Below are 25,977 nucleotides of genomic sequence, written 5' to 3'. Positions count from 1 at the left end.
TGCTACACACGTATTTCAATGACTGTTCTGTCATCAATAAGGTTGTGGTTATCGTCTAATTTTCTAGGTGCATTGAAGACTACATTTGATGACTTTTGGCGCATGGTGTGGGAGCAGAAATCAGTGGTCATTGTTATGATTACAAAGCTAGAGGAAAGAGGAAGGGTAGGTCTATTTATCATGATCCAAATTCTGCTTCATTCAAAAGGCATGTTCATTCATATGTATGCAGTTTACAGACATGTTCTGTGTAGTTTGCATTACCTTTGTATATACAAACATCATATTGAATAGCCTATGATGACTTCGCTTATACGTAATTGATTTTAATTACTTAGTATCTGCTTTTTCCAGGATATGAAAGTAGAATAAATGCAACACTTGTCTTTAATTTTTTTTCTGTATTATTTTACAATTGATGTTTTTAAATCATGAATAAAGATATGATTTGACTGTTATTACTGATTCTCATTAAGGATATGAAGTAGCTACGCATTTTGAATTTATGGCTTCCCAAAGTGATTATCAATTTTGACATTTGAAAATAAGGACTAAAAAAAATTAAGCAAAGCTACTGAGACTATGACATTTAGAAGAGCAGTAATGGTGATCATGCCCAACTAATGATCTTAACATGCACCATTGTCTGCATAATGTTAGGTCAATCATTCCTATTTCCTCTTTATTCTCCTCGTTTTGCAGAGGAAATGTGATCGTTACTGGCCTGCAAAGGGAACTCCAGAGAGGTACAATGAAATAGAAGTCACATTAGAATTGAAGGAGAAGTTTGCCAGTTACACACTAAGAACATTCCTGCTCAAGCATCGACACAAAAAAGTAAGAAGTAAAATCAGATTAAAAGAGAAGTGAATAAAAATCACAAGGGAATATAAACATATGTATAAAATCATTATGGGATCATACGGAGTATTATATAAATTTGGTGATTGTAATGTGTGATAATAATCTCTTTAAAAAAATAATTAAGTAATTGTTGTTCATGGTAGCAGCTAATCTATATCCTGCTTTTGAATGTGTGATAAGTAGACAATCCCATTGTACGAAAAGAACCTTTGTATTATCACAACAGTATTCTCTATTATGAAATTGATATATTGGAGAGTGTCTCATTTAATTATTTAATCTCAACCATGCTTGTCTTGTTCCTTGTCTGGCTTCTATTTTTCTCTGTCTTTTGAATGTCAATCCTGGATCAATTATTAAACATATATATATATATATGTATATTCCATAAACAATGGTCCGACACAGAGGCCTCTTTAATGATTGTGAGCAGTGTATACTTACCAGTGACTCAAACTCATCTAGTGTGTTGTTATTGTTGCTTTGAATGTGAGGAGCCCCTTAATTGTTACTAATTCAGATTGAACAATGATATTACTATCTAGCTATTATTTGTGTGGATTAGAGAATGAAAAATATTTGGTACACTTGTAGGAGCTCTCTGATTGTTGTTAGTTTCTTTCTTTTGCTTTTTTCTTTATAGGAAGGAGGAAGGGGGGGGGGGGTTGAAGTTTGAAACTTCTTTCTTAGCATAAGTATGTAGAAGATACAAACTATCAGCTCTCGCTGAGAGTTTGGAAGCCATCCCAAAAGGTTAAAGAAACATTTAATGACATTTCATTCTACAATGTCCTGCTTTAATATTGTTGCAAAGTTTTGTAGGAATTCTCTGAGATTGAATTCTGTATTTTATGTAGGGTTGAAATTCTTGTGTTCATTCGGCTGTACTTGCAGCATATAGGCACATTCAGCTCGATTCTGACCACTCTTTGGGTCACCTTTGGCTTTCTTAGGGATGCCCAAATTGATTTGAGTCAATTCTTTGGGGCAATTCTGCTCTGATTCAGGACCTATTTGGGTCCTATTTCTTTTTATTCTGGTTAATTTTGTTCAGATGTAACCCTGGCTTGATATTAAAGAGTAGTAAATGAGAAGTTTGTGGTTGTAAGTAATAGTTCAAGCTTTATCAATTTGCAAGATAGTTTTCATTCTAAAATGTAAATTAGTATTGTCTGTCAGTCAGTGATTTCATAAATTAATTACTTGGTTGAAATCAGTGTTTCAGTTTCATTTTTTTACAATGGTAATCATGATATTAATCAGCATAAACTTTGAAAGCACCGCTTTTATATGAGACATATTCAATTGCTTTGTTACTTATTTTTAGAGGATCTTGCACTGTACAACAAAATGTTTTCTGTGTAAATCTTAAATTCCTGACTAATACTTTATCATTACCTATATAGTGGTATAAAACATTCTTTGAAAGATGATTCTAGTTAGACTAATTGGGAAATGATAGATATTCTACTTTGTTTTGTAATAGTCTTGTTTAACTAGAGGGTTTCTAGACAATTATATGCAAATGATTGTCAACCCCATCTGCAAATTTGCAATAGATTGATTTCCAATAGCAAGGCAAGTTATACATTCTTGTGCAGTAAGTGAACTAGCAATCAATAGCAATTTTAGGATTGATTGCATAAATTATGAGATTGATTATGAGACCTAACTTTAACTTTCAATTTGTGAATTTCATAATACATGCACACAAGTTGTATCCTGATTGTAACGTCATTCATTCATGTTAATCCCGAGAGATTGGTTTTCCACAATGTACCCGATACCATGTATAAAGTACATTCTTTCTATTTCAAGTTGTTTACAAACCTCATTTAAACACTTCAGTTTTCTCGGGATCCCATTTATAGTTCTATGCATTAATATTTGTTCTTGTTGAACTTGGGATTCATTGTTCACTTAAACTTCTATTTTCTAATTCTTACTTGCACCCCATGCTATCTGGTATGTCATGGGGAAAAGGTCAACCCACAGCTCATGTATTATGAAACTCACAAATTGTTTAAAAAATCTTGGATAGTTTTCCATATTCAAATGTTTTACTTTTTTTTCTCTCTTATAATCTCTTATTAACATACCCTCTTTTATCTCTCTTTCTCATTTTAATTGCTCTACTATTCTTCGTTAAATTATGAAGACCCAAGAAAATTTTGCAGTAGGTTTCAGGTTCTTGTGTTTTTCCTCACATTATCTTTGTTTGCACACACATCTGTTTATATATTTATATATTTTCCTTCATTTTGTATTTTGCAAAGTTTATATAATATGCCCTCTTTTTTACCCATTTTACATATTATCATATTGACATCACCTTTGGTGTGCATACACCTTTTTAAAACATTTATTTATCAAATGAGACTTAGATTTGTAATCATATTTTGAATTCATGTTTATCCATTTAATTTTCCCACAGTTTTTATTCATATTTTTTCTTATCCTAATACACATTTTGGTATTAATTCATTTTGATTTAGATATGATTTTTCATAATCACATACCTAACCTTTTTTTTTTAATTTGCAAAGTTTCAGGATAAAAAATTGTTTGAATCTAATATTCCATTCTAACTACTATTTAAAAAAAAATAGTTTAGCAACATTTGTACTTGTTAATATTTTTAATGGTGAAGGAGATTTGAGAATTAATAGGATTTACATTTACATTGATTGCTTCTTGCTCTCTTGGTGTTTAACAGACCTAAATACACAAGGGCAAACTCTTATTGAACCCCCCCCCCCACACACAACAAAAACTGTTGGTTTGCAAGAACCTTTTATTACTTTAGGATCAATACAAAATGTTATTTGGCATCAACAAAGTAGAATTAGCCCGTGTACAGAAAATGTATTTTCTTCAGTTTTTGTGGAAGCTTTCCCTTTACTGTGATTGGTGTTGGTTTTATTCTACTCCCTGATATGAAAATTGTAATAAAGTATGCATGTTGTCTCCCCTTGTGTTTTCATTCGAGTGACTTTATCTACTGTTGTGGATTTTTAGTACTGTTATACCACCTAGCCCACCCATATACATTTGTTGCATTTTTATTATACAATATTTTGGAGTTTTGATCATCACTCTATTTTTTTAATTGATGGAAAAGGAACACAATTGTCCTTTATGTTCTTGTTGTTAGACCATAAAGTTCTAATTCTTAAGAACGGACATACTGAAGCTTTTCCACATGCACTCATTGGAGTAAAATTGCATGAATGACTAGAAAGCTAGAGCAAAACAATGTATAATAGAACGGTATGAATTGAAAAGCTTCAGTATGTCTGTTTTTAAGGTTATTTTACTATTATTTTATAACACTTATTTAGTTCTAATTCTGATATGGAAATGAATACAGCTTAGTAAAAAATAAAAGAAATTTACACAAATGCATGATGTCTGGCTGTTTAGATATGGAGGGAAGCAAGTGCAGTGGTGTTGTTGTTTAGAATTGTTTGATTCCTTTGTTTTGCTCTTGTGAATATTTAAGTTCTTCAATTTTGTTTTGTTTCAGTTGCTTATTATTATCTTTTTATTTTGTTTAATATTTATATTATCAAAGCTATATATTCTTTTCATATGTTTTTGAAATTATAATCCACTTAATATTTTATGGTTTTATGAGATATTCACATGTTTTTATTCTTCCATTTTAGTTTTATTCCATACTTTGCAGCTCATTCTACATATTCCTTTTCCACTCTTGTAATCAGTGTGTATAATATACACCCTTCAAAGTTCTGACTTAAAAATAGCATATGCAACTGTCTGTCTCTAGGTGTTTCTCTTGTCTTGTAATTCTCTCTCTCTTTCTCTGTGCTACCCACAATTTTTCCCCCATATATTATTCTAATGTGATTAGTGATATGGTTTCAAAATATCATTTTAATAGATCATAGATCAATAATGTGCGAACAGTCAAGACCAGGACTAGAATTGCACTTTGGTTCTGATATAGTTGTCTTTGTATCATAGTTTTTGTGTTTCCCTAAATATTTGTAGGATTATGTGATGATATATTGAACATAATTGATAAAATTATGTATGATTCTTAAGTAAAATTTAAATATATGTAGAAACATTCTCTCAAGCTAATAATGTTTGTATGTATTTTGCTTATAAAATGTTTTTAAAAAAAAGGGGGGGGGCAATGTGTTTACTACTTATCACATCACCAAAAAATATAGTCCACCAGTCTTATCCTTTTTTATTCCCTTTGTCCATTGAACAGCATGGTAAGGTACCGGAGAGAAGGGTCTACCACTTCCATTACACAGACTGGCCTGATCATGGTGTCCCTCCCTACACACTCCCAGTGCTGTCCTTCATCCAGCGTTCATCGGCTGCTAACCCTCCGGATGCTGGACCAATTATTGTCCATTGCAGGTGAGCATTTAACAAGTAAAAAAAAACAAATGGAAAACAGCTTTGATATAATGCTGTTGTATAACTATGGGGGAAAAACTAGAATTAAAGCTTAATAATTTACTGGCATCAGTGATGTCTAAGTACTTTAAACCCCAGCCATCAGAGAATTGAGTTGTGTACACATTGTCTATTCCATAGGGAATATTCTCCTAGCATGGCACAATGGGATTTCTGGTTTCATTGACGTGCTTTATACTACTGGAGATTTGCTTTCATCATATATTTAGAATATATTATCACAATATTTTTGTAAACTTCATGATATCATCACAACTGCTTTTCTTTCTTTAACTTGCCTTTCAGTGCTGGGGTAGGTAGGACAGGCACTTACATTGTGATTGACACCATGCTGAAACAGATGCAAGCTGAGGAGAAAGTCAATGTCTTTGGATTCCTCAAGAGAATAAGAACTCAGAGGAATTACTTGGTACAGACAGAGGTATGTGGAGGGCTATCAAATGTTTTACTTTTGACTCCTTTTTATGTTGCGTAGGCTGATATGCCCGTATTCCCTTTTTTGCTTCATGATCACTACTGCCCATGAAAATAAAGCCAACATCATGAATTTAAAGACTTGTCTGTATGAGGAATAGATTAAGGAAATGTCTGAATGCCACTTAATTAGCTTAAAGATCAACTATGTTTCTAGTGATAAATAACAGGTTTTTTTGTGTGTGTTTTTAAATAATTATGCTGTAATATCTTGATACTCTGTTCACTTGATTTTGAGTGGCCCTTGAAAATACAAGGGGAGAGGGGAATGTATGACTAGAAAGCCAGTCCCATAATTGGTATATCCTGTTTATGAGATAGAAAATGATTCAATGGTTTCCATAACCTTTGTCATTATTCCATTCACCTGATTAAAGGGACTGTTGTGGAATATTCTGTCATGGATCACCACAAATTAAGATTTGTTTAGGATTCATGGTTAGGTTAAGGGTAATGACTAGTTTCAGAACTTAATAGGGTTAAGACACCTTGATGCTTGTAAGCAACTAGAGAACCAATGGCTCTTTTCCTCTCTGAGTGACAATGTAATGAAAGCTGTTACATTAAATAACCATAGAGCACTAAGCATGGGTTGTAAGATGCATTGTGTTATGCCTAACTATGTAAAGGGGGGTATTATGTAGGTATGCTGGCAATTTCTCTCCAAGGTATGATGTGACATTATGTGTTGTCTGATGTTATCAGGAACAATATGTGTTCATCCATGATGTCCTACTGGAGTGGTTGAGAGCAGGTAATACAGTAGTCAAATCAACAGAGCTCAGACAGTATGTGGATAGAATGACGTTACCTGATGAAGTTGGAAGGATTGTCCTGGATGAGCAGTTCAATGTAAGTTTCTGGGTTTGTTATTTTTATCTGAAGTTGATATATACAATAGACCTGTAAAATGATTGAATTTTATCTTTGAAGAAATGTTTAGTGATAGAAAATAAGGCATGTCTTGCTTTGTATCATTTGTGTGTAACTTTTTTTATGAGTGCATACAACTGTATATTTAAAATCCATATTTTTTGTACTGAATAATTGCTTTTTTAGCATAGAAATGGAAGAGTACTTGAATATTTTGGTGAATGTAGGATGTTGTTCTATGCCATGATGTCTTTTATGCAGGCTGAATATTGTGGTTAAGTTGTTGTGTTTTGTATTCAAGAATAAACACAGTCTTGTTTAATTGAATATTATTTATACAAAGTTTTAAAGATCGTTTTGGACTAACAGTGCAATGTTTTTTGTCAGTCTAAAGATTATTTTGAGGAGATCTTACTGTTCATCAATATCAGATGATACATTTTTTTCCCGTTGCTATCTGCACATGAATTAACATGGAGAAATTGTGGTTTAAGAATTGTTCATGCTAAGAACAATACCTTGTCAACCAGTACAAAATTGAATATGGCTTTACTTCTTCTTTTTTTCTCACCAGCTTATAATGAAAATGAAGCCCAGAGATTATGAGTTCAACAAGGCAAGACAGAGTAAACACAAGAATAGAGAAATGGAGCTTATTCCAGGTACAATATCTCACCACTCTCTTCATACATGCTATTATGCAGGTGTAATGTGTGTCATGTGTGAATGGATTCAGCAAAATAATTCGCAAAAATTGCTTCTATGTCATTTCTTCATCAATTTCAATTCTATATCCTCAATTTATGTCACCAATATAATTCACTACAGTGCCAACTGGGCTGAAATTAAAATTGTGTTAATTTTCGTTGCGAGATGCCAGATGAGCTCCACATCATTGATGTGCTAGTATTGTTTTACTCTAGTAATAATTGCTTTAATAGCAGCAAAAATATGAGTATACCTTGCAGCAGTAGTCCTGTTCTACACAGTTGCAATGATAAAGGCTATTTTCTTTTTAATGTTCATTATTGAAAATAAAAAATGGAAACCTAATTATCATGTGCAAGTACTTTCAATGTTTTAAAGAAGTATTTCTTTTAATCATCAGGATTTTTCAGATATGAATTCCAATTTAGATACAGATTATATTGATCTATAATAAAAACTTAGAAATTTGCCTTTCATGAACATGAAGCATAAAAATAATCACTACAGAAATCGGTTGCTTATTAATAAACATGTATTGTAATACAACATGAAAAGGAATTGGTAAATAACTTACCCTTTAAAGAAAGCAAATGTGAACTAGGTGAAATAAAATAAAGGCTGAATAAAAAACAAAAGTAGAGCATAATAGAGAGGATGGGAGAGACCATGCTGGGGAAAGAGAAAGAAGTCAGATAGAAAGAGAGAGAGATAGTGATAGATACCGGAAATGGTACAGTGAAGAAAAGAAAATGAGAGAAACCAGAAAGACGGAGAGAGAGATTGAGGCTAAAAAAAGGAATAGAAAGTAGGCATCACAAGACAAAGAGAAATTACTCAGCTGCACATTAATAAGAAATTTCCTATGTTTATCTTATAATTTCATTGTTGTTTTTATCACCAATATTGTTTAAAATGTTCGCTTTTTATCCCTTGTTTGAATTTTGTAATGTTTTTTATAGTTGAGAGGAGTCGAGTACCTATCTCAGGAGTCCCTGGTGTGGATGGTTATATCAATGCTTCATTCTTACAGGTATCCATTCATTCTAGCTTTCATGTTCTCTATTCTAAACAAATATTAATGAGTAATTGAATATCCCCCCTGATGTCATTCCTTTCCTCTTGTACTCATTAATTATTCTTGTTTTCCTTTTCTATCCACTCTTTATTTGAAAAATTTTGTTACTTTTTTTTTCTACACCTGTCTTCTTGTTTCTCTTTTTCTTACTTTATCCTTGTATTTCCCCCTCAACTCTTCCTCTTTCTGTTTCCCCTATTCCCCCTATAAATGTAATTCTTTATTTCATTACTATTCAAACAAAATACAAAGTAATATAGATCAGATTTAAATTAACAGATTAACATTTTAAAGAAATGCTGTCTAAATAGAAATGAGGGGGCCCCCTTTTCTCCCCATTCTGAATATCTCTCTACTTGCAGGCCTCATTTATTAGACCATCATTGCCTATGCTTATCAATAAATTCTCTGTAATTGCACTTTCAGCACTTAAATTGCCAATAGAATCTTGTGTGTTATTTCCTGTAGGTCTATTACTTAAAGTGCTTAGTTGAGAGTACTGTAACATGATGCCTGTATTATACAAATTCATTGTATGCAAAGAACTTGGAACAACATTGTTTAACTTGAACATGGTATAGATCAAAGCACTTGCTTGTCTTTTAAATTGATGAAATGTTTACTAAGCAGAATATTAAGTTAATTGGGAAAGTGGCCAATCTTATAATATCTGACAGAGACATGTACATTTGTACAATTTTTTTTATTAGAAAAGCATGTAAACAATTTATTTTTCCAGGGATACCGACGTCAGAATGAGTACATCGTGACCCAGTACCCATCCTTGGACACCATGGAAGACTTTTGGAAGATGCTTTGGGAACATAATTCTACCACCATCGTCACCCTGACTGACGATCAGAAGGTCCAGGTGAAGGTCTTGTGTCAATCCGCTGCTTCTAACTCTTTTCTTAACCTTATTTTAAGTTGCTTAGAATTTAAAAAGCTTATTTATGTTGTCAAAGCTGTCATACCAGTGGCTCTTTCACTATTAAAATACCCCAAATTAAAAAAGAAATATATAACAAATTTAGCAATTAAATTGACAAGTAGTCATTCAGTGACAGTTGCCATGGTAGCATTTAGTAACAAATGTTTTTCAGCCAATCAAACCCAAGGATTTACTGAAATTGTCATTGAATGATATTTGTCATTTGTTGCCCTGATTAGAAACAAATATCATCTCAAGCAGGTTATATTCATCCTTCCATAGACACTTTTTGATATAGGATTAGAAACATTTTGAAGATTAAAAATCAGAAATTTAATATTAGCCTGCCTTTATTTCTCATGATAGTGATCATGATATTCAGCTTAGTTCAACTCTTGGTATTGATTCCATTGGTTGGCTTTATAAGGTTGGTTTGGGTCAATTAAAGTGGAATGTAGTAGTGTTTCTTAGATCTGGGATTTGAAAGGTGAAGAACCTTATGTGAATTTGAATATCCTTTCAAATTTTCTGGTATGAATAACATCTATAAACATTGTTATATACCATTGATAAAAAGGGACAAAACATTGACCTGCTGATGATCAATATTTAAATATTAAATCCATTTTGCTTGATAAAACAATTTTCACATGAGTTGTTATGTTGCAACAAACAGAATTCCAACCAATTGTACAATCTGCGTTCTTAAATAGATATATACTTTAATGAATGCCAGCTGATCTTTTCATTGTTGTTTCTTCCAAATCTCTGCTCATGCAAATTTTACTCATTTCAATTTAAGAATTGTTCATGGATCATCAAAGTTTTGTTTATTTCTGGGTTTTTGCATAATAAGCTTTATTGTTATGCTTTTTTCCCTACTATGCAATCTCTGCTTTTGCTTTGTTGACACAGACCACATAATATTCTGTATTTATCTATCTGTATCCAAATCTATATAACTTCTTATTATTGCAAAATAAGAGCTTCATTGTAACTTGGTTTCTTTCAAACATGCCATAATTTACCTGTGGGTAATAGACCTTGTGATAAAAGGGGTTATTTTGTCTCTTTATGATCTGAGGAAATAAAATAAATGAAAAAAAAGCTTGATATATCTAGAAAAAGCTCATATGGGCATGAAAACTGTATATGAGATTCTGCTGCTTGTACTTCTGCATGGTATTATGAATGAAGTTATATATTGTTACGTATTAGTGTAGTATATTCTGTACTATATTTGTCATTTGACATTTTAAATGTGGGTTAAATTAAGAGTCACCACAATACATGAGTATCCCCACTTGTCCCAAATCTAGCTCATTTTCTTAGAAACACTGAATGATTCTATTAGGTATTGAGCACATTAACTTGAGGCTCCAAGGGTTTCATGATTTCAACAAGATTTACTGAGCTATTACTGGAGATATTTTGGTAAGGTTGAAAGGATATACCAATGATCGGTAACCGCCAATAACAAGGATCTTAGTCATTAAGATGATTCCTAGCTTAAACCAACGACCGTTGACTGATGTGAAGAAAAGTACTTTTACTACTTTAATTGGTATAAGAAGAATAGTCTTGACCAACCATCATCTTGGTCAAGGATTCCCAAGAGTGACCAATATTGGGTAGGATTATGTGGCGATAGACTTACTTCTACTAATAAAAGACACGTGACCTAATTGATTGTATCCTCTCCGCCTCTGTGTGATCTCCAATGAGGTTATCAGATAGATTACTTTAGATTGAAACATACAGTTTTTCTTTATAATGTGGGCTAGTAATGGGGTTTCTATTTGTCATCAAGGTTCAGTTACAATCCATAGGTCCAAGTTTCATTAACGGAAATACATGAGATGATTTAATTTACAATCAAATAATTTTACCCCTTACACATATATATTACCATTACCACAATATAGCAAGTTTCTTTGCTGTGTATTGGAAGATACTAGTTGGGACATAAGTATAGCAACTGATTTTATAATATGTTACATTACACTTTAAAGATTGCTCAGTATTAGTGAAATCATTCTAGAACGATGTAGTAATGTAGTCTGAAACCAAGAGCATTTATGATCTTCGGTGAACATATACCTGAATTATGTGGCCTTTATTCACAAAAATGTGTACTATAAAATGAAATCATGGTTTAAATCACTGATCAGACTATGGGTAGCCAAACAATTAAATTTGATATATCAGCTCAGCTTTTTTTTCCACTGTTTCTTGTCCATAGAAGCACAAGACAAAAAATCCAGTAAATGTACTAATAACACAATGTCACATTAGGCTTCCGTTTGATGAATCTAAACAATGGTCAACTTTGAGAGCATCTTTGTGAATGCAGAGTTATGCCATTAACTTTAGCGCATAAATTTGACTTTTCAATCATTTTGATTGACCTGTAGGAAGATGAACCTATCTACTGGCCAACCAGTGTAGATGAACCCTTGACCCTTGGAGCATTGACCATCACACTGTGTGAGGAGGAACACTCTAATATCTCCTTTATTACAAGAGAATTCTTGGTCCAGTCATCACAGGTAATCATATTCTCATAACCAATCACTACTAAATATTTTGCTTTTTTTCAAATTCCACGTTATAATACTCCATTCATATTTTAGGTATCTAATTATTACATCTGTAGAGCGATGTTGCACGATTAATTACATTATCTATCAAACCAAATATATCTTACCAGTAGACCACTTGACACATCTGCTCATATACATAATCAATTTAAGGGTCTATACAGAATCTGCATGGCCTCTTTGGTCTAGCAGTTATACACCTTTTAACCCTAAGTAGACAAGGGGGGGGGGCTGAATCAGCACCCTCCTCATCATTTTTGTGGTGATAAATCCACTACGCAAAATTATTTTACCGTATCACTCTCTGACTTTCTCTTTTAAAGTCTGCGCAAATTTTGAGACCGAAATTGCGACCCCCGGGTACGCGGTTCCGATATTACACAACATTTTGTAGGTGCATGCAGGCCCAAAACTGCTCTAAAAAACATGAATTTGTGTACAAATCCAATGCAAATAGTATTTTTAGCCAAATTCATATCAAAATGTATCATTATTTTCCCTTTTACTGATTGAAATCTATGAATTCCATCTTGTTTATGTTAAAAATAAAGTCCCTTGCAATTCACATTGAAAAAAACTTTAAAAAACAAAAAGTAAAAAAAACAGAAATACATAAGAAGTTTAAAAAACAATAAAATAAATGTGATGTTGTAATATTTTACATTTGATCAGATCCCTATAAAGATTCTGTGTACCGAAAATTAGAATTTTAGGGGCATTGTTTAGTTAATTACAGCAAACTTTTGATTTTACGCATATATTAGCATAATTAATTAGCAATGAGATTTTTCACAGAATTTGACCATACAGTTTTGGGTAAATTTTCATGCCCATTTTCTTCGCAATCGCACGATTGACAGCCGAGATCATAAGGGGGGCTGAATCCCCCCCCCCCTCAGTCTTCTTAGGTGTCAAAATAGCCCAGTCTATTTAGAGGGACCTTCCTGCACTGACTGACTTGATTTGTCATAACTTTCAACTTCATGTAAAATAGTGAATTAAAATGAATAGAAATGTGGGTCATAGATACAACATGTTTGTTTGATTTGTGAGATGTCCATACTTACCATAGCAACAGTTTGTTTGGGTAACTGGTAGGAATTAATTCCCTGAATTGCATGTGCACTGTAAGTAATTATGGCTGTCAAGCTAATCCCAGGGTAATAATATCCAAGTCCTTTTGAAGCACATAGAGACGTTATAATCATAATATTATCTGCGCTATACAAGAACTGTTGATTATTATTATCTTCAAAGTAAGATATTGGTAGTAATTGCTTTTCTATCATTGTGATTATAGGATGATGATCAGCTTAATGTGAGGCAGTATCACTGTAGCTATTGGCCAGACTGTTGCTCTCCGCTTCATACAGCCTTTGATCTGATCTATGCAGTTCAGAAGAGGAATGAGTTCCTAGAGAGATCCAACAAGGACACTGTTGGACCCATCACAGTTCATGATAGGTACAGAGACAGAAGATTTTAATCATTTAACTGTTGATGAATGATTTCTGTAATGCCCATTGACTTCATATAGTGACCACCTGGTTCAAGAGGGTATTAGGTTAACATGTCAGGGAAAAACAGATGATTCAAAATCATCTTTAATTGTTAGATATTCTACACTTGTATGTCAAGTGTGTAGGGAAACGGATTGGTGAGGGTTAGGTATCCTGTATAAAATTTGCAAGGCAGACAATTTTTAATCATTTTTGTCTCACCTGCATAGCAGAGTGAGTCTATAGGCGCTGCTTTTCTGATGGCGGCGTCGTCAACATTGAAATCTTAACCAAGGTTAAGTTTTGAAATGTCATCATAACTTAGAAAGTATATGGACCTAGTTCATGAAACCTGGACATAAGGGTAATCAAGTATTACTGAACATCCTGCCCGAGTTTCAGGTCACATGACCAAGGTCAAAGGTAATTTAGGGTCAATGAACTTAGACCATGTTGGGGGAATCAAATATAAAAATCTTAACCAAGGTTAAGTTTTTGAAATGTTGTCATAACTTAAAAGTATATGGACCTAGTTCATGAAACTTGGACATAAGGATGATAGTGTATCATTGAAGATCCTGAGTAAGTTTCAGGTCACATGACCAAGGTCAAAGGTCACTTAGGGTCAACAAACTTTGATCATGTTGTGGGTATTTTTGGAATCGTCATCATAACTTTGAAATTTTATGGATCTAGTTGATGAAACTTAGACATAAGAGTAACCATGTATCCCTGAACATCCTGTGCGATTTTCAAGTCACATGACCAAGGTCAAAGGTCATTTAGGGTCAACGAACTTGGATAATGTTGGGGGTATTTGTGGAATTATCATCATAACTTTAAAAGTTTATAGATCTAGTTCATAGATATTTGGAACATAAGAGTAACCATGTATCCCAAAATATCTTGTGCTTGTTTCAGGTCACATGACCAAATCCAAAGGTCATTTAGGGTCAATGAACTTTGGCTGTGTATTTGTTAAATTGGCATCATAACTTAGAAGTTTATACATGTAGATCTACACATGTAGTTTATGAAACATAGACATAAGGAATATTTAAGTTGTTCTGCACATGTCTGAGGTCATGCATGTATGGTCATGTTTAAAGGTCATGTTGGGTAAATGGACATAGTATTTTATTATCATATGAGTGTTTTCTTTTATGAATAATTATTCAACAGCTGTTTTCAAAGTCAGCACTGCTGGTATATCAAATCACGTAATGCAGGCGAGACTGCCAGAGGCGTTCCACTTGTCCTTAAAATAGTCTTTTCTAAAACTTCTCAACTGTTTGTTAAATTCAGTGTATTTTCTTTTGCAGGAATGGAGGTTGCCAGGCAGGGACATTCTGTGCTCTATCAACCCTACATCAAGAGATGGTCCATGAAGAAGCAGTAGACATCTATAAGACAGTCAAACTGTATGCAGCAAAGAGACCTAATCTTATCCCATCAAAGGTAGACAACTTCACTGATAGTTCTTAACAAATAACAATTGCTCTGCTTGAGCTATGCTGCATTGATGTACAGTGACATGAGATTTCTGATAAACAAATTATTTGTCCCTAAGTCCCAGATAGATTGGGCGAGGACCTTAAGAAAATGTGTACAGAAATCAAATAAGGTGAAACAGATTAAGCATTATGAAAGCAAGTATAATCATGATAATGATAGTGATTGTAATATGTTATTTGTACAACGATTTTAAGAGGATTAAGTTGATATAAACACTTCAAGTACAGTGGATTTGATATTTCAAATAAAACTAAGAATGACATCTTCCTTATGATATGTTGTACTGTTACTTGTTTGATTATGCTGTTGCAATTCAGAGTTCAGTGAATGCATTTCTCATGTTATTTGTAGACAAAAGAGTGCTCCCTAATTTTTCAATAGGTAGTTACTATTAACTCTCATTTACAAGTGCTCTCTCTTTTATGGCATTGTGTTGCAGGAGGACTACTATTATCTCTTCAGGGCACTCCAGAGTTGCCATTCGGCAGAGCTTCAGATCAGGAGTCTCCGACGTCAGGGATCACGTAGAGGAATCTTGGATGGATCGACTGCACCTAATGGACGAGAATGGAACTTTCTCAGGAGCCCAGGACATGTAGATCCAGGCAGCATGCGACTATCAGATTCAGTGCGGAATAGCTCATTGGACAGTGACGGTTTTTATCGGACTCGTAGTCAGACCATGACAAGCGCAGGCCCGCAGCGTCATGTTAGGCCCTCCAAGTTCTGGCATCGGCGTACCAAGTCAGAAAAGCGGAAGCCGCTTAACCCACCCAATGCCAATGTAACCCGACGCAGCTCTCTAGCCACAACGCCAGGTGACCGCACTCCAAGCGAATCTCTGGGAGAGGTATATGAACTGATTAATGTAAGATCCAAGGACTCTGCTCCAAACTCACCAACGGGTGATGAAGAGTTTGTATTGGTTAATGAGAAGGGCATGACCTCTGGGGATCCTCTGGTCTCATCTGAAATCCATGACTCATCAGGAGAGGTCTCAAATGGGAACATTGAAGGGACAGAAGAGAAGGCATTGAGAGGAAAGTCAAAGGAAACAGCTTACAGGCCGGTCTCTCAATTATGCGATGATGACAGGGAATGTATGGATGTTGATGGTGATGATGATGATGGAGATGATGACATTCCTGCTAATGAGTGTACACTCAATGAGGATTTGGACAACTTGAACATGAATGGTGAGATGGTAAACTTGAATGTGAATGGTGCTATAGACCTGTATGATGAGCCACAGGATGTAGACATGGACACGAACATTTCAGAATTCAATGGAGAGGTGACCCCTCTTGACCTTCCTACAGAAGTCATAAGTAAGCTCAGTGAGGAGAGTAAGCATTATCGCAGTCAAGAATCTGTAAACAGTGCACAGGAGACTGAACCTTTAAATGCAGATTCATCATCGTAGAACATCTTACAGTTAACTTTCAGCTTTCAGTTGACTTTATCACTTGACTTTGTGACACTTGAGAGGTGCCCCTTTGAAGAGATTCCTTCAATCATAGCCAAAGCTGTACTTAGACCAAATGGGAAATTCATTGTCAGTGCTAACACATTACCAACTGTGAACTTCATTGTACAATTAAAAGTAGTCCTTAATGGGCTCTTGTTTAAATGTCCTCATTTCTACCACATATATGAAAAGTAAGGTCTATCCACTTCATCATGTGGACTGTGTGTATGCAGCATGTCCTCAGTAACCCAACACAAGGTTTCTGAGGGGTATGTTTTTCTTAACATACATGATGGATTTGTCATTTAAGTAAAGGATATGCCCTCAGTATATGTGCAAGTTCATGCTAAGAACTACCATAATTGGCTGACATATGTAAGAGGTGCTGACATTTGTAAGAGGTCTTGTCATCACTTGTGTATGTAGGGTATAGCCTCACAACCTTATACTGTAAGTGTGTATGTTTGGCTTGTTCTCAGTTTCATACCCTTGTTGGTATTTCCCAGCAAATGACACTTAACTCTGTCATATACAGTATTACCTATATGCAGCCTGTTGTACAAGCTCTATACTATATTGGACAAAGCGCTTTCCCAGCTTGTGAATATGTACCATTCCCACTAAGTGCTCGTTTGATTCTATTTCTTTTGTGTATAGACTTACTTGATGTAATATATAGAAATTATAAATGATGACATTCTTGGATGTTGATGCATTTAGGTTGAGTAACATGTTCTGGATTGCTTGATTCATATGTTATTGCTCTTGAAGAGAGACTAGTAGGTATAAAAGAGGATATACTTATAGTTCTATAGGAACTGGAAAATTAACTCAGATTGTGTAGGTTGGCCAAGTAGAATACAAAAGGGTATTTCCATAATTTAATTTTGAAGATAAAAGGGGAACTGATATTTGAAGAACATTCAAAATATTGTATTTGGCATAATAATGTGCTCCAGTAAGTTTATTTGAATAACCTTATGGTGAAATTTGGAGGTATTCAAATAATGTGATCATAGTTATGATGAGAATCATTTGCAGAGTAATCAATCAATACACTGAAAATATTTTACTAGTTGGTATTATGTTTTTAAGAAATGTATGGTGTTTACATCATTAATATTGTGTTTGTACATGAATATAATACACTGAGCTATTCAAAGATCATTGGCATCAGTCAAATATCAAGTAAAATACTTTTGATGGTTTAAATGCGATTACCCATGCCATTTTCAAGCATAGATGCTATTTAATTTTGAAATTTAAAAAATTGGTGCTACTCTATTTCTTTCTTACTTGCTAATAATGTCTTATAACATCTCTGCCATAGTGTTAATTTCATGATGACTTTACCTCCTTTGTTTTGCAACTAAATTTTGTTTGAAGGTAAATAATTTTATGTTTATGTTTGCCTTTGTTCTTGCCTATGTTTGCACTTTGTTAACAAGCAGTTTTTTCTTCATTTGATTTATTATAGATTCAAGAGGTGTTGGTATTTGAAAAACTATTACCCTTATACATCATTATTATACTAGTTATGTTCTTTTTTTTTCCAATAGAGATATAAATGCAATAGAGCAAGTTTAGTTTGAGATCATTAATACTACAAAGAGATTTAGACTTTAATTGTAGGTCAATGGTGAGAACAGTTTAAAGCATGCAGGTTTTTAAAAAAAAAAAGATTACCAAGAGTTTTAGCATTAGACATGAACAGACAACATTGCCCAACATGTCAGCATTCTTAAGTTAAAGAAATGTTTGTCCAAAATTACCCAGACAAAGTTATGACCTCATATTCTATGCTCACAACCAGGAGAGATGAAGAAAAAATGATTTTGCCTGTTACAATTCTGTTTCCTTATATCCTATTGAGATTGTACACAATGGCCCGTATTCTGAACTCAGGTTTAAATTAAACCCTGTTTTAAAGTTGTGGTTTATCTATGGAGAGCCAATTTGAGCACAAATCCCTAACTTCAAACATTCAAATTAGAAACTCATATGACACCCACATTGTTCATATTTGTATGGGAATGATAACTGAATTATTTTCTTCATTATGAAAGGAAAAGGAAACAAAATAGTACACATAAGAAATACACAATATAAACATAATTTTTGAACTTTGGCTTTCCATAATTTTAGCACAGAGTTAGACCGTGGTCTAATTCAAACCTGACTTAAGAATATGGGCCAATATGTTGCTGGTCTTTGCTACACCATGTATGAACAGAGATGGTTATGCTAGTTATAGGCATGTTCGTATATGTGTATACTAATGGAATCATTTAACAAAGGGTTTATAGTTCTCTAATTACACATATCACTTGCTCACTTATCAGTTTGTTTTGAATAAGGAGATCCTCACATCTTACTAATATTATTCTCATTCTAAACCAATGATGTGTAGGATTCATGTATTGAGGTCTGTTTCATAAAAGTTATGAATCAACTGTTATAAAGCAAGGACCAAACCTTGTAAACTTCTCATCAAACTTAAGTGCTAGAATTCTATCAGCATAGGCTCTCAGCAAATCATACACCATTTCAAATGATTATGAAAATAAGCTTGTAACCTGTCATTTATTGCAATTTTTCTGAATTATCACTTGAACTTATTTCAGATGAGGCTTTAATGATTTAAGAATGTGTCTAATACTGTATTCTTTCATTATACTCAGAATCACCAAAATAAATGTCAATGTGCTCTGAATATATTTCTGTCTTGCCTGGATGTATGAGACAACACATGTAATGATATGACCAGTAGTATGGCTTTTTTTAAATACAGATTCCAGGGTTCCATTTTTAAAAGTCATTTTATTGTTTAAACAGGGTAATATGGCTACGTAGCACATTTGTTTTTAATGTTACCTTTATATGTTGGTGATTTGATGAAGATTGTGTTCATCCTTATTTGTGCCCTGTTTATATTTATTAATCTATGAATATTCAGTGTCATTCCCATGGCTTTAGATATATTATTTTATCCCGAAAAAAGTAAAGTAAAATATGTATAACAGCTGTTAAAGTCTGTAAGTTTTATTCCTCTCATGAGTCATTATCCATGTTAACAAAACAAAGCAACTCTTCTATATGTAAAATATGAAAAAGGGTTGTATTTTCTTTAGAACAGTATAAATGTACTGCATAATGCCTTTGATACCTTCAAAGCTATTTTCACTTTATGTTGGGTATATATGTGAAGCACTTGGCTTCATTTGTCTAATTTGCTTCCATGAAATCATATAATTGTGTGCTTTTTACAATGCCAGTAGCTTACATGTACCTAACTCATCCTTATCAATTACCCGCAGTCGCTATTAGCGGACTCTTTGTACGGCAGCTGTACAGAAATATATTTCAAAGTGATGATCTTCTCTGTGTTGTGAATGATAATCGTGAGAAGACGATGTGTTGTACAGAATAAGATGCTAAGTTTTGTAATCTTATTGTAGATTTGAGGTGCCAAACCAGAGTTATATTTGTACAGTTTAATAAACCATCAGCTTTATCTACGAAGACCTGGTGGTTTTTAATAAATATTCACGTCATCTTACACCAATTGGTCTATTCTCAGTTAGTCTGACATCACTATGTCTAAACTCATAGTATGTTATTCTCATATTATAACATGAACTCTTTGATAACTTAGATCACACATATGCTCTATTCCTGCAGTGTAAAGTATAAAAACATTAAATTCATGAAGAAATTAAAACAAAATATAAAGTGAGTAGAAATCAATTCTATGGGGCATTCAAGTTTCATTAATAGTATTGAGAAAAATGAAACCATTCCATTCTATTGAAGTGTGGACTAAACGTTTTGATTTGTCTACTGTAGGTCCAACTACTTCTTGGTCTAATTCCTAGTTGGTAAACCACACACCTTACGACTGGTGGGTAATTTGAATTTTGAACAAACAGTATTTCGGAATGTTTTTCAAGAGTATCTTTAAGAAAGCACCCCCCCCAAAAAAAAATCAAACTTTAGACATTGCAAGCCGTCAGGTGTGAGTAAAGTATAAAAAAAATATGTTCAAATTGTAGCTAATCATATGATTGCTTTGATATCACAATTAGGAATTAGATTTACTTTTATATCTAAAATGATGATATAAATATGCAAGTCAAGTGTTTATATGAAGTTAAGAGAGTTGAATCTTCAATATTTCAATGTACTCATCAAATTTGGTATCATTTCATTCTAAAATCTGGTTGCAGACCAGTCATAAGTTGTGTGGTGCTTTGATTTTCAACTGGTGTAAGTAATAATAATAATGGTATGTTTACCCAGGGTAGCCACTTCAGTTTTGAAAACAGTTCTCCCAGCAGGCCCAAATTCCTCTAATTTGTCTACTAACCACTTGGTCTATTACCATTTATCTATTCATAGACTACTAGTATATGGTGTTAGACCAAGTAGATATTAGCCAAAATGGGAAAAGCCTACCTTGAAATAATATGAAATGGTTTATCTTGATGGCTATTAGACCAAGTTGTTATTACATATATCTATTTGTTGAAGTCATTTGATATGAGACAAACCGGACATTAGAGAAAGTGCAATTAGACCAAGAGGTAATTCATTCTACTATTTTGCAAATGCCCCAAGTCTTATTAACCTCAGTCAATGTGCAAGGAAGATGACATGCCATACTACATATTTTTGAAGGCATTGAAAATTATACAAAGAGGCTGTTTGATCCAACATATTTTGTAACAATATATAGTTAAGTTAAACAATACTATGCATCTATCTATACATTCTTGTGACATGATCAGTAGATAAAGTAACAGAGGTTGCAGGGGGAAGGAATCCACCCAGTGAAAGGAAAATAACATTTAAAGATCTGGATGTCACTAGCAATTAATCAGGGGGGTATTAAATTCAACCTCAAAATAATCATATGAAAGCATGTTTGTCAAGATGAAAGTGAATATTTGTTAGCATATTTCTATAAATTTCTTGAGAAACTTGTTGTTATAATCATGAGGACATGTGATGAAATAACTTAAAAGAATTTTGTGAAAGATATGTATTGATGATAATGCCTTATCAGTGTGCATCGCATATATAAATACCTTCATCCTAACATTGTATAAGGTATTTGACGACATTTGCCATATTAAAAACATTGAAACAGCGTTGCTTTGTAAAGTTACATTTTATCTTGCTTGATAAAAGTCTTGTGAAGGAGCAAATTTAAATTTACTGGCCCATAAAATATAATGTAAATTGGGCTGCTAAATTTATTGTATGTGATTTAATGTCATTTTTTTAGCACGATGTGGCTGTCTTTATATATGCTTCACAGAGAAATAAATGGAACAGTATATAAATATTGAATTTGTGTGAATAGGTTGATTTGTTTAATTCCCTTGTATTATTCAATATCTTGCTTGAGACAAAGTTCTGGAAAAGAGGACTTTGTTGAAGAGGAAAATGAGAGGAATGGAGCAACAAACCAATCAAACTTAGGGATAATCAAATTAATCAGTCATTAAATCCAAAGTTACAATCAAATCGATCAAAATAAAATATGACTCTTTAAATGTATGTTAAGTTTAGGTGATTGGCAGCAGAGTGCAGTAGAGTTCAGTGACTCTGTGTTTGAGTCCGGTTCAGCAGCCTTTTCCATGCTCTCAACACCAACACTGGACATGAAATCACCCACTAAAAGCACAAGCCTGAATTTTGTAATCCTCTCGTAAAATCATTTACTCCTCACATTCATCTGTAAAACAGATTTGTCATATTTGGCTTCCCATGGATACCTTACAGGTGTAAACCGTGATTCAGTTAATTACAGATATTTTTTAATTTGACTGAATTTGAATTAGATTGGTCTTCCTTTAGAGTCTACAAAAGGAAACTGGTAGTATCACAAATCAAGAATATGAAGAAAAATACTTCAAAGCTTGATATTCTTTTTGATAATTTCTTTGAGAGGTGATGCTTTTATCATCATCCAATGATCCTACAATCTATCATCCTATGATCATCCTCTACTATTTGCACTTGCCCCATTATTTTGCTGACAGTAAAAATAATTGACGAGTTTTGCAAATGACAGAATACAGTACAGAGAGAAATTATTCAAACTCTTCAAATAAGCTAAAAAAAAGAAATTAGTTATCAAATGTTTCTAATGATTTACTATGCATGACAATCCTCCAACTGAAAATGTTGCTTTAAATTGGCAGTCTGTATCCTCAGCTCAAGATATACATCATGTGTAAATACATTTCATGCAATTTCACGCTTACATTCAATATAGCAGCTATATTGCTCTCTCTATCTTATTAAACAAATAAAGTTCAATCTTCTCTATCATTATTTTGACATTCATAATTAAACACAAAGGCTCTGATTTTATAATATTCTAGACATCTTTATTTAATAAACTATGTAATATCTAAAATAGCAGGCACAAGCATTGCTTCATAGTTCATAAGAAATTTTGTTACTATTCAGAGTGATTAAAGTAATGTTTTTTTTCTGTACACACTGATTTAGAGAGCTTAACATTTAAATGCACTCTTATTTCAAATCACTTGATCACTCAGGGTTAGAAGGCATTTTGTAAATATTTTGCTTAAAGTTCAACATAGCTGTTCTACTCTACACAGGAAATACAGTGCGTATCAAAAAAAAAGTTTACACTTTGAAGAAATCCTGTAAAATTATACATTTGTAATATCCTGAAGATTTTTCCCCATTTTATCATTGGTACAGATCCATTCAAGCAAATGACGATATAACTATTGAAAAATATTTCCGCTTGAGTGAGCACCACTTATTTTTGAAAAGTTAGTGAAAAATGATTTGCGCAGAACTTTGAAATAGCTATGCGAATAAAAGTAAACCTTTATTATGAAGAACACGTATAATTTAGCAAGCAAAATTGGTTTAAAGATATCTTTGACCTCTTTTAACTTGTTTCCTTGCCCAATACATTTCGAAAAGTGCATTGCGCCCTGCCCAACTCCCCCACACACCAAGGCCATCAAGACGATATTTATTTACACTGAGCTGTGATTTACATAAAATGAATAAGGCTTGATTTTTATTTTGTTAATCATTGTCAAGCTTGGGAAAAGTGTGGAGAAACAAGTATTATATGAAAAATTAAATGTCAACCCACTTTAAATAGTAAAAACTTAGTGAAAAAGTGCTGGAGATGTCTGATGTAAACTTTTGTTCAGATTTAGTTATGTCCTCAGATCCAGCTGGCACAAAAAGGGTAAAAGTTGTGCTTACTAAGTGTTGAAATTTCAATTTGGGTGGCAAAATTTGTTTAAAAATGCTTGAATGTATCTGTTTTATCTTAATTGACTAAAAGTGCAAGTGAAATGTAGGAAAAATGTATCGAAGGGTAAGTTTGATTTCGCCCTTTCCCCTTGACTCTGCGTGAAAACTAGCATTTCTGCGCAAACAGATTTCTGGGAGCTTTACAAAAATGGACAGTGCTCACTCAAGTTTAACATTCTGTCAAAACTTTTACTTTCATTGGATAGATGAGACCCTAACCCAAAATTATATGTGAAAAAATTACCCACATGTTATATATTTTTTAATTCCCAGAGCTTTTTCAAAGTGCAAACTTTTTTTTTTGATACGCACTGTATAATACCAAACTGCCACCGCTATGAGTACAAATTTCCAAGAATTCATGGCAACTTGAATGGACTACACATATGGACTAACTTGTAATTAATCAAGGTGGGATTCTGAATTTCATAAATACATTTTAATTGTTCATTTGTTTATTTCAAAAATTTATTTTGGCAAGCGCATTAGATATCGTAAACATTGACAGAAAAACATGCAGCATTGATTCGTATACATGATGATTTTCTTGCAATCACAGAAGTGGATGAACTAATCTTTCTAAATAAATGTGTTTATAATACAGGAATGTAAGGAATCGTACTTTACAAAATTTTTAATACATAGTTTCCTACCCAATATAATCTATCCTAGATTCAAACTTTCTTGACTAAAATCAAACAACAAAAGAAGTACTCTGATTTTAAACACATTTCTTCTCTTATAATATAATAATGTAAGTGACAAAGAAAATCAGAAAAATACATCTTTTATAAAAATGATTTGTAATACTTCTGCTTTAAATGGTAAGACATAATGAATTCTCTTGGATGGGTTTTATGTACTGATATGACGTCAATGTGAATTAAAGAGCAAACCGAACAAAATTCATTTTAAAAAATGGAATAGAAATAAGTTAAAGCATTTTGAAGGTGATTCAATACAGCAGCAGAGCTTACTTTGAAAACAACCAAGATGAATAACTCATTCACAAAAACACCATACATCATTACATGTGATGATAAAAAATACTAAGTTTATTGGGCCTGAATGACCTTTGATCTGTAAATTGTGCAAAATGATCAGTGTGACTCGATAACCCGAGTCTGAGTTTCATGCATTAGATCCATTCACTTTCAAGCTGATATTTCAAAAAATACCCCCAACATGGTTAAAGTTCATTGACTCTAAAAATGACCTTTGACCTTAAACATGTAACATAAAACTCATGCAAGACAATTGAACATTATGTCCAAGTTTCATGAACTAGATCTATATGCTTTCAAAGTTGTGACATTTCAAAAATTTAACCTTGGTTAAGATTTCACAATGTTAATAGCAAAAAAACAAAGTAAATGTTCATTTATCATAAATGGTCTTTGACCTCGGTCATGTGACCTGAAACTCATGCAAGATAATCAGTATACTAGACAGGACAACATAATAACATTAATCATTAGAAGAGTAGACAATTTGTAAAAAGGTTTCTAAATAGATAAGAGATGGATGTGGTCTTTAAAAGCAGGTGTTAGTACTCTTCTGCACATTGAAAGAAGCACACCTTGTTTTGATATTCTATGGTCCTCTCTTTATTTTACAGTACAACTACAAGTACACAATAATCATTTTTCAGACATGCCATTGAAAGGAGAAGTAAATGCAGCCTTTAAAAAGAGATGCTTAAGACTGATCATTTCTTGTCATGAGATTGACCATTGCAATGACTTGCCTATGGATGATTGATACGAGTTGATAAAATAAAAAAGGGAAAATACAGTGTAGGCTATGCACCAAAATTACAAGAGGATTTATTAAAGTCTGTTAAGAGTCAGAGGTACTGCACACAGAAAAGCATGAATGGCACTACATCAAAATATTGGTCAACACATTTTTATTTTGGATCATAGCCTAGGTATGATTGTATGTCAAAGACAATGCTTTGCAGAGGAATGCTCCTTTGAATGTAATATTCTTCCTGAAATAACATGAAGGAACCGAAACCTTAAGTTATTGTTTTCATCTTTCCCACGAAATGAGATGCCCTTTAAAACAGATTCTACTGTTCGTTGAAAAAAGATTGAAAGATTTTTTGATATTCTCTGATCCTGTATTTTGGCTGTTATTCATCCAGACTCTGCTATTCATCGGCCCTATCTCTCATCCAGTTTCACTCTTAT

At 33.2% G+C, this 25,977-nt stretch overlaps 1 protein-coding gene across 1 annotated transcript in view; it reads left to right on the top strand.

Annotated features, from left to right (window-relative positions):
• The window catches only part of LOC121410583 (receptor-type tyrosine-protein phosphatase delta-like), an 86,581-nt gene extending 68,427 nt beyond the window's left edge, over positions 1 to 18,154 (top strand). Inside the window, exons 17-29 of the mRNA XM_041602763.1 lie at positions 68 to 165; positions 703 to 837; positions 3,023 to 3,040; positions 5,108 to 5,262; positions 5,608 to 5,743; positions 6,502 to 6,648; positions 7,244 to 7,331; positions 8,337 to 8,407; positions 9,192 to 9,323; positions 11,798 to 11,932; positions 13,284 to 13,447; positions 14,805 to 14,940; positions 15,437 to 18,154. Of these exons, the coding sequence (XP_041458697.1) occupies positions 68 to 165; positions 703 to 837; positions 3,023 to 3,040; positions 5,108 to 5,262; positions 5,608 to 5,743; positions 6,502 to 6,648; positions 7,244 to 7,331; positions 8,337 to 8,407; positions 9,192 to 9,323; positions 11,798 to 11,932; positions 13,284 to 13,447; positions 14,805 to 14,940; positions 15,437 to 16,420 (2,399 nt within the window). The 3' untranslated portion in view covers positions 16,421 to 18,154. The remainder of the gene's footprint in view (positions 1 to 67; positions 166 to 702; positions 838 to 3,022; positions 3,041 to 5,107; positions 5,263 to 5,607; positions 5,744 to 6,501; positions 6,649 to 7,243; positions 7,332 to 8,336; positions 8,408 to 9,191; positions 9,324 to 11,797; positions 11,933 to 13,283; positions 13,448 to 14,804; positions 14,941 to 15,436) is intronic.
• The last annotated feature ends 7,823 nt before the right edge of the window (positions 18,155 to 25,977 follow it).

Source organism: Lytechinus variegatus, chromosome 3 (genome assembly GCF_018143015.1).
Source record: "Lytechinus variegatus isolate NC3 chromosome 3, Lvar_3.0, whole genome shotgun sequence".
NCBI classification, from domain to species: Eukaryota; Metazoa; Echinodermata; class Echinoidea; order Temnopleuroida; family Toxopneustidae; genus Lytechinus; species Lytechinus variegatus.
Note: the sequence above shows the minus strand (reverse complement) of the source record. Positions and strands in the feature narration are given on the sequence as shown.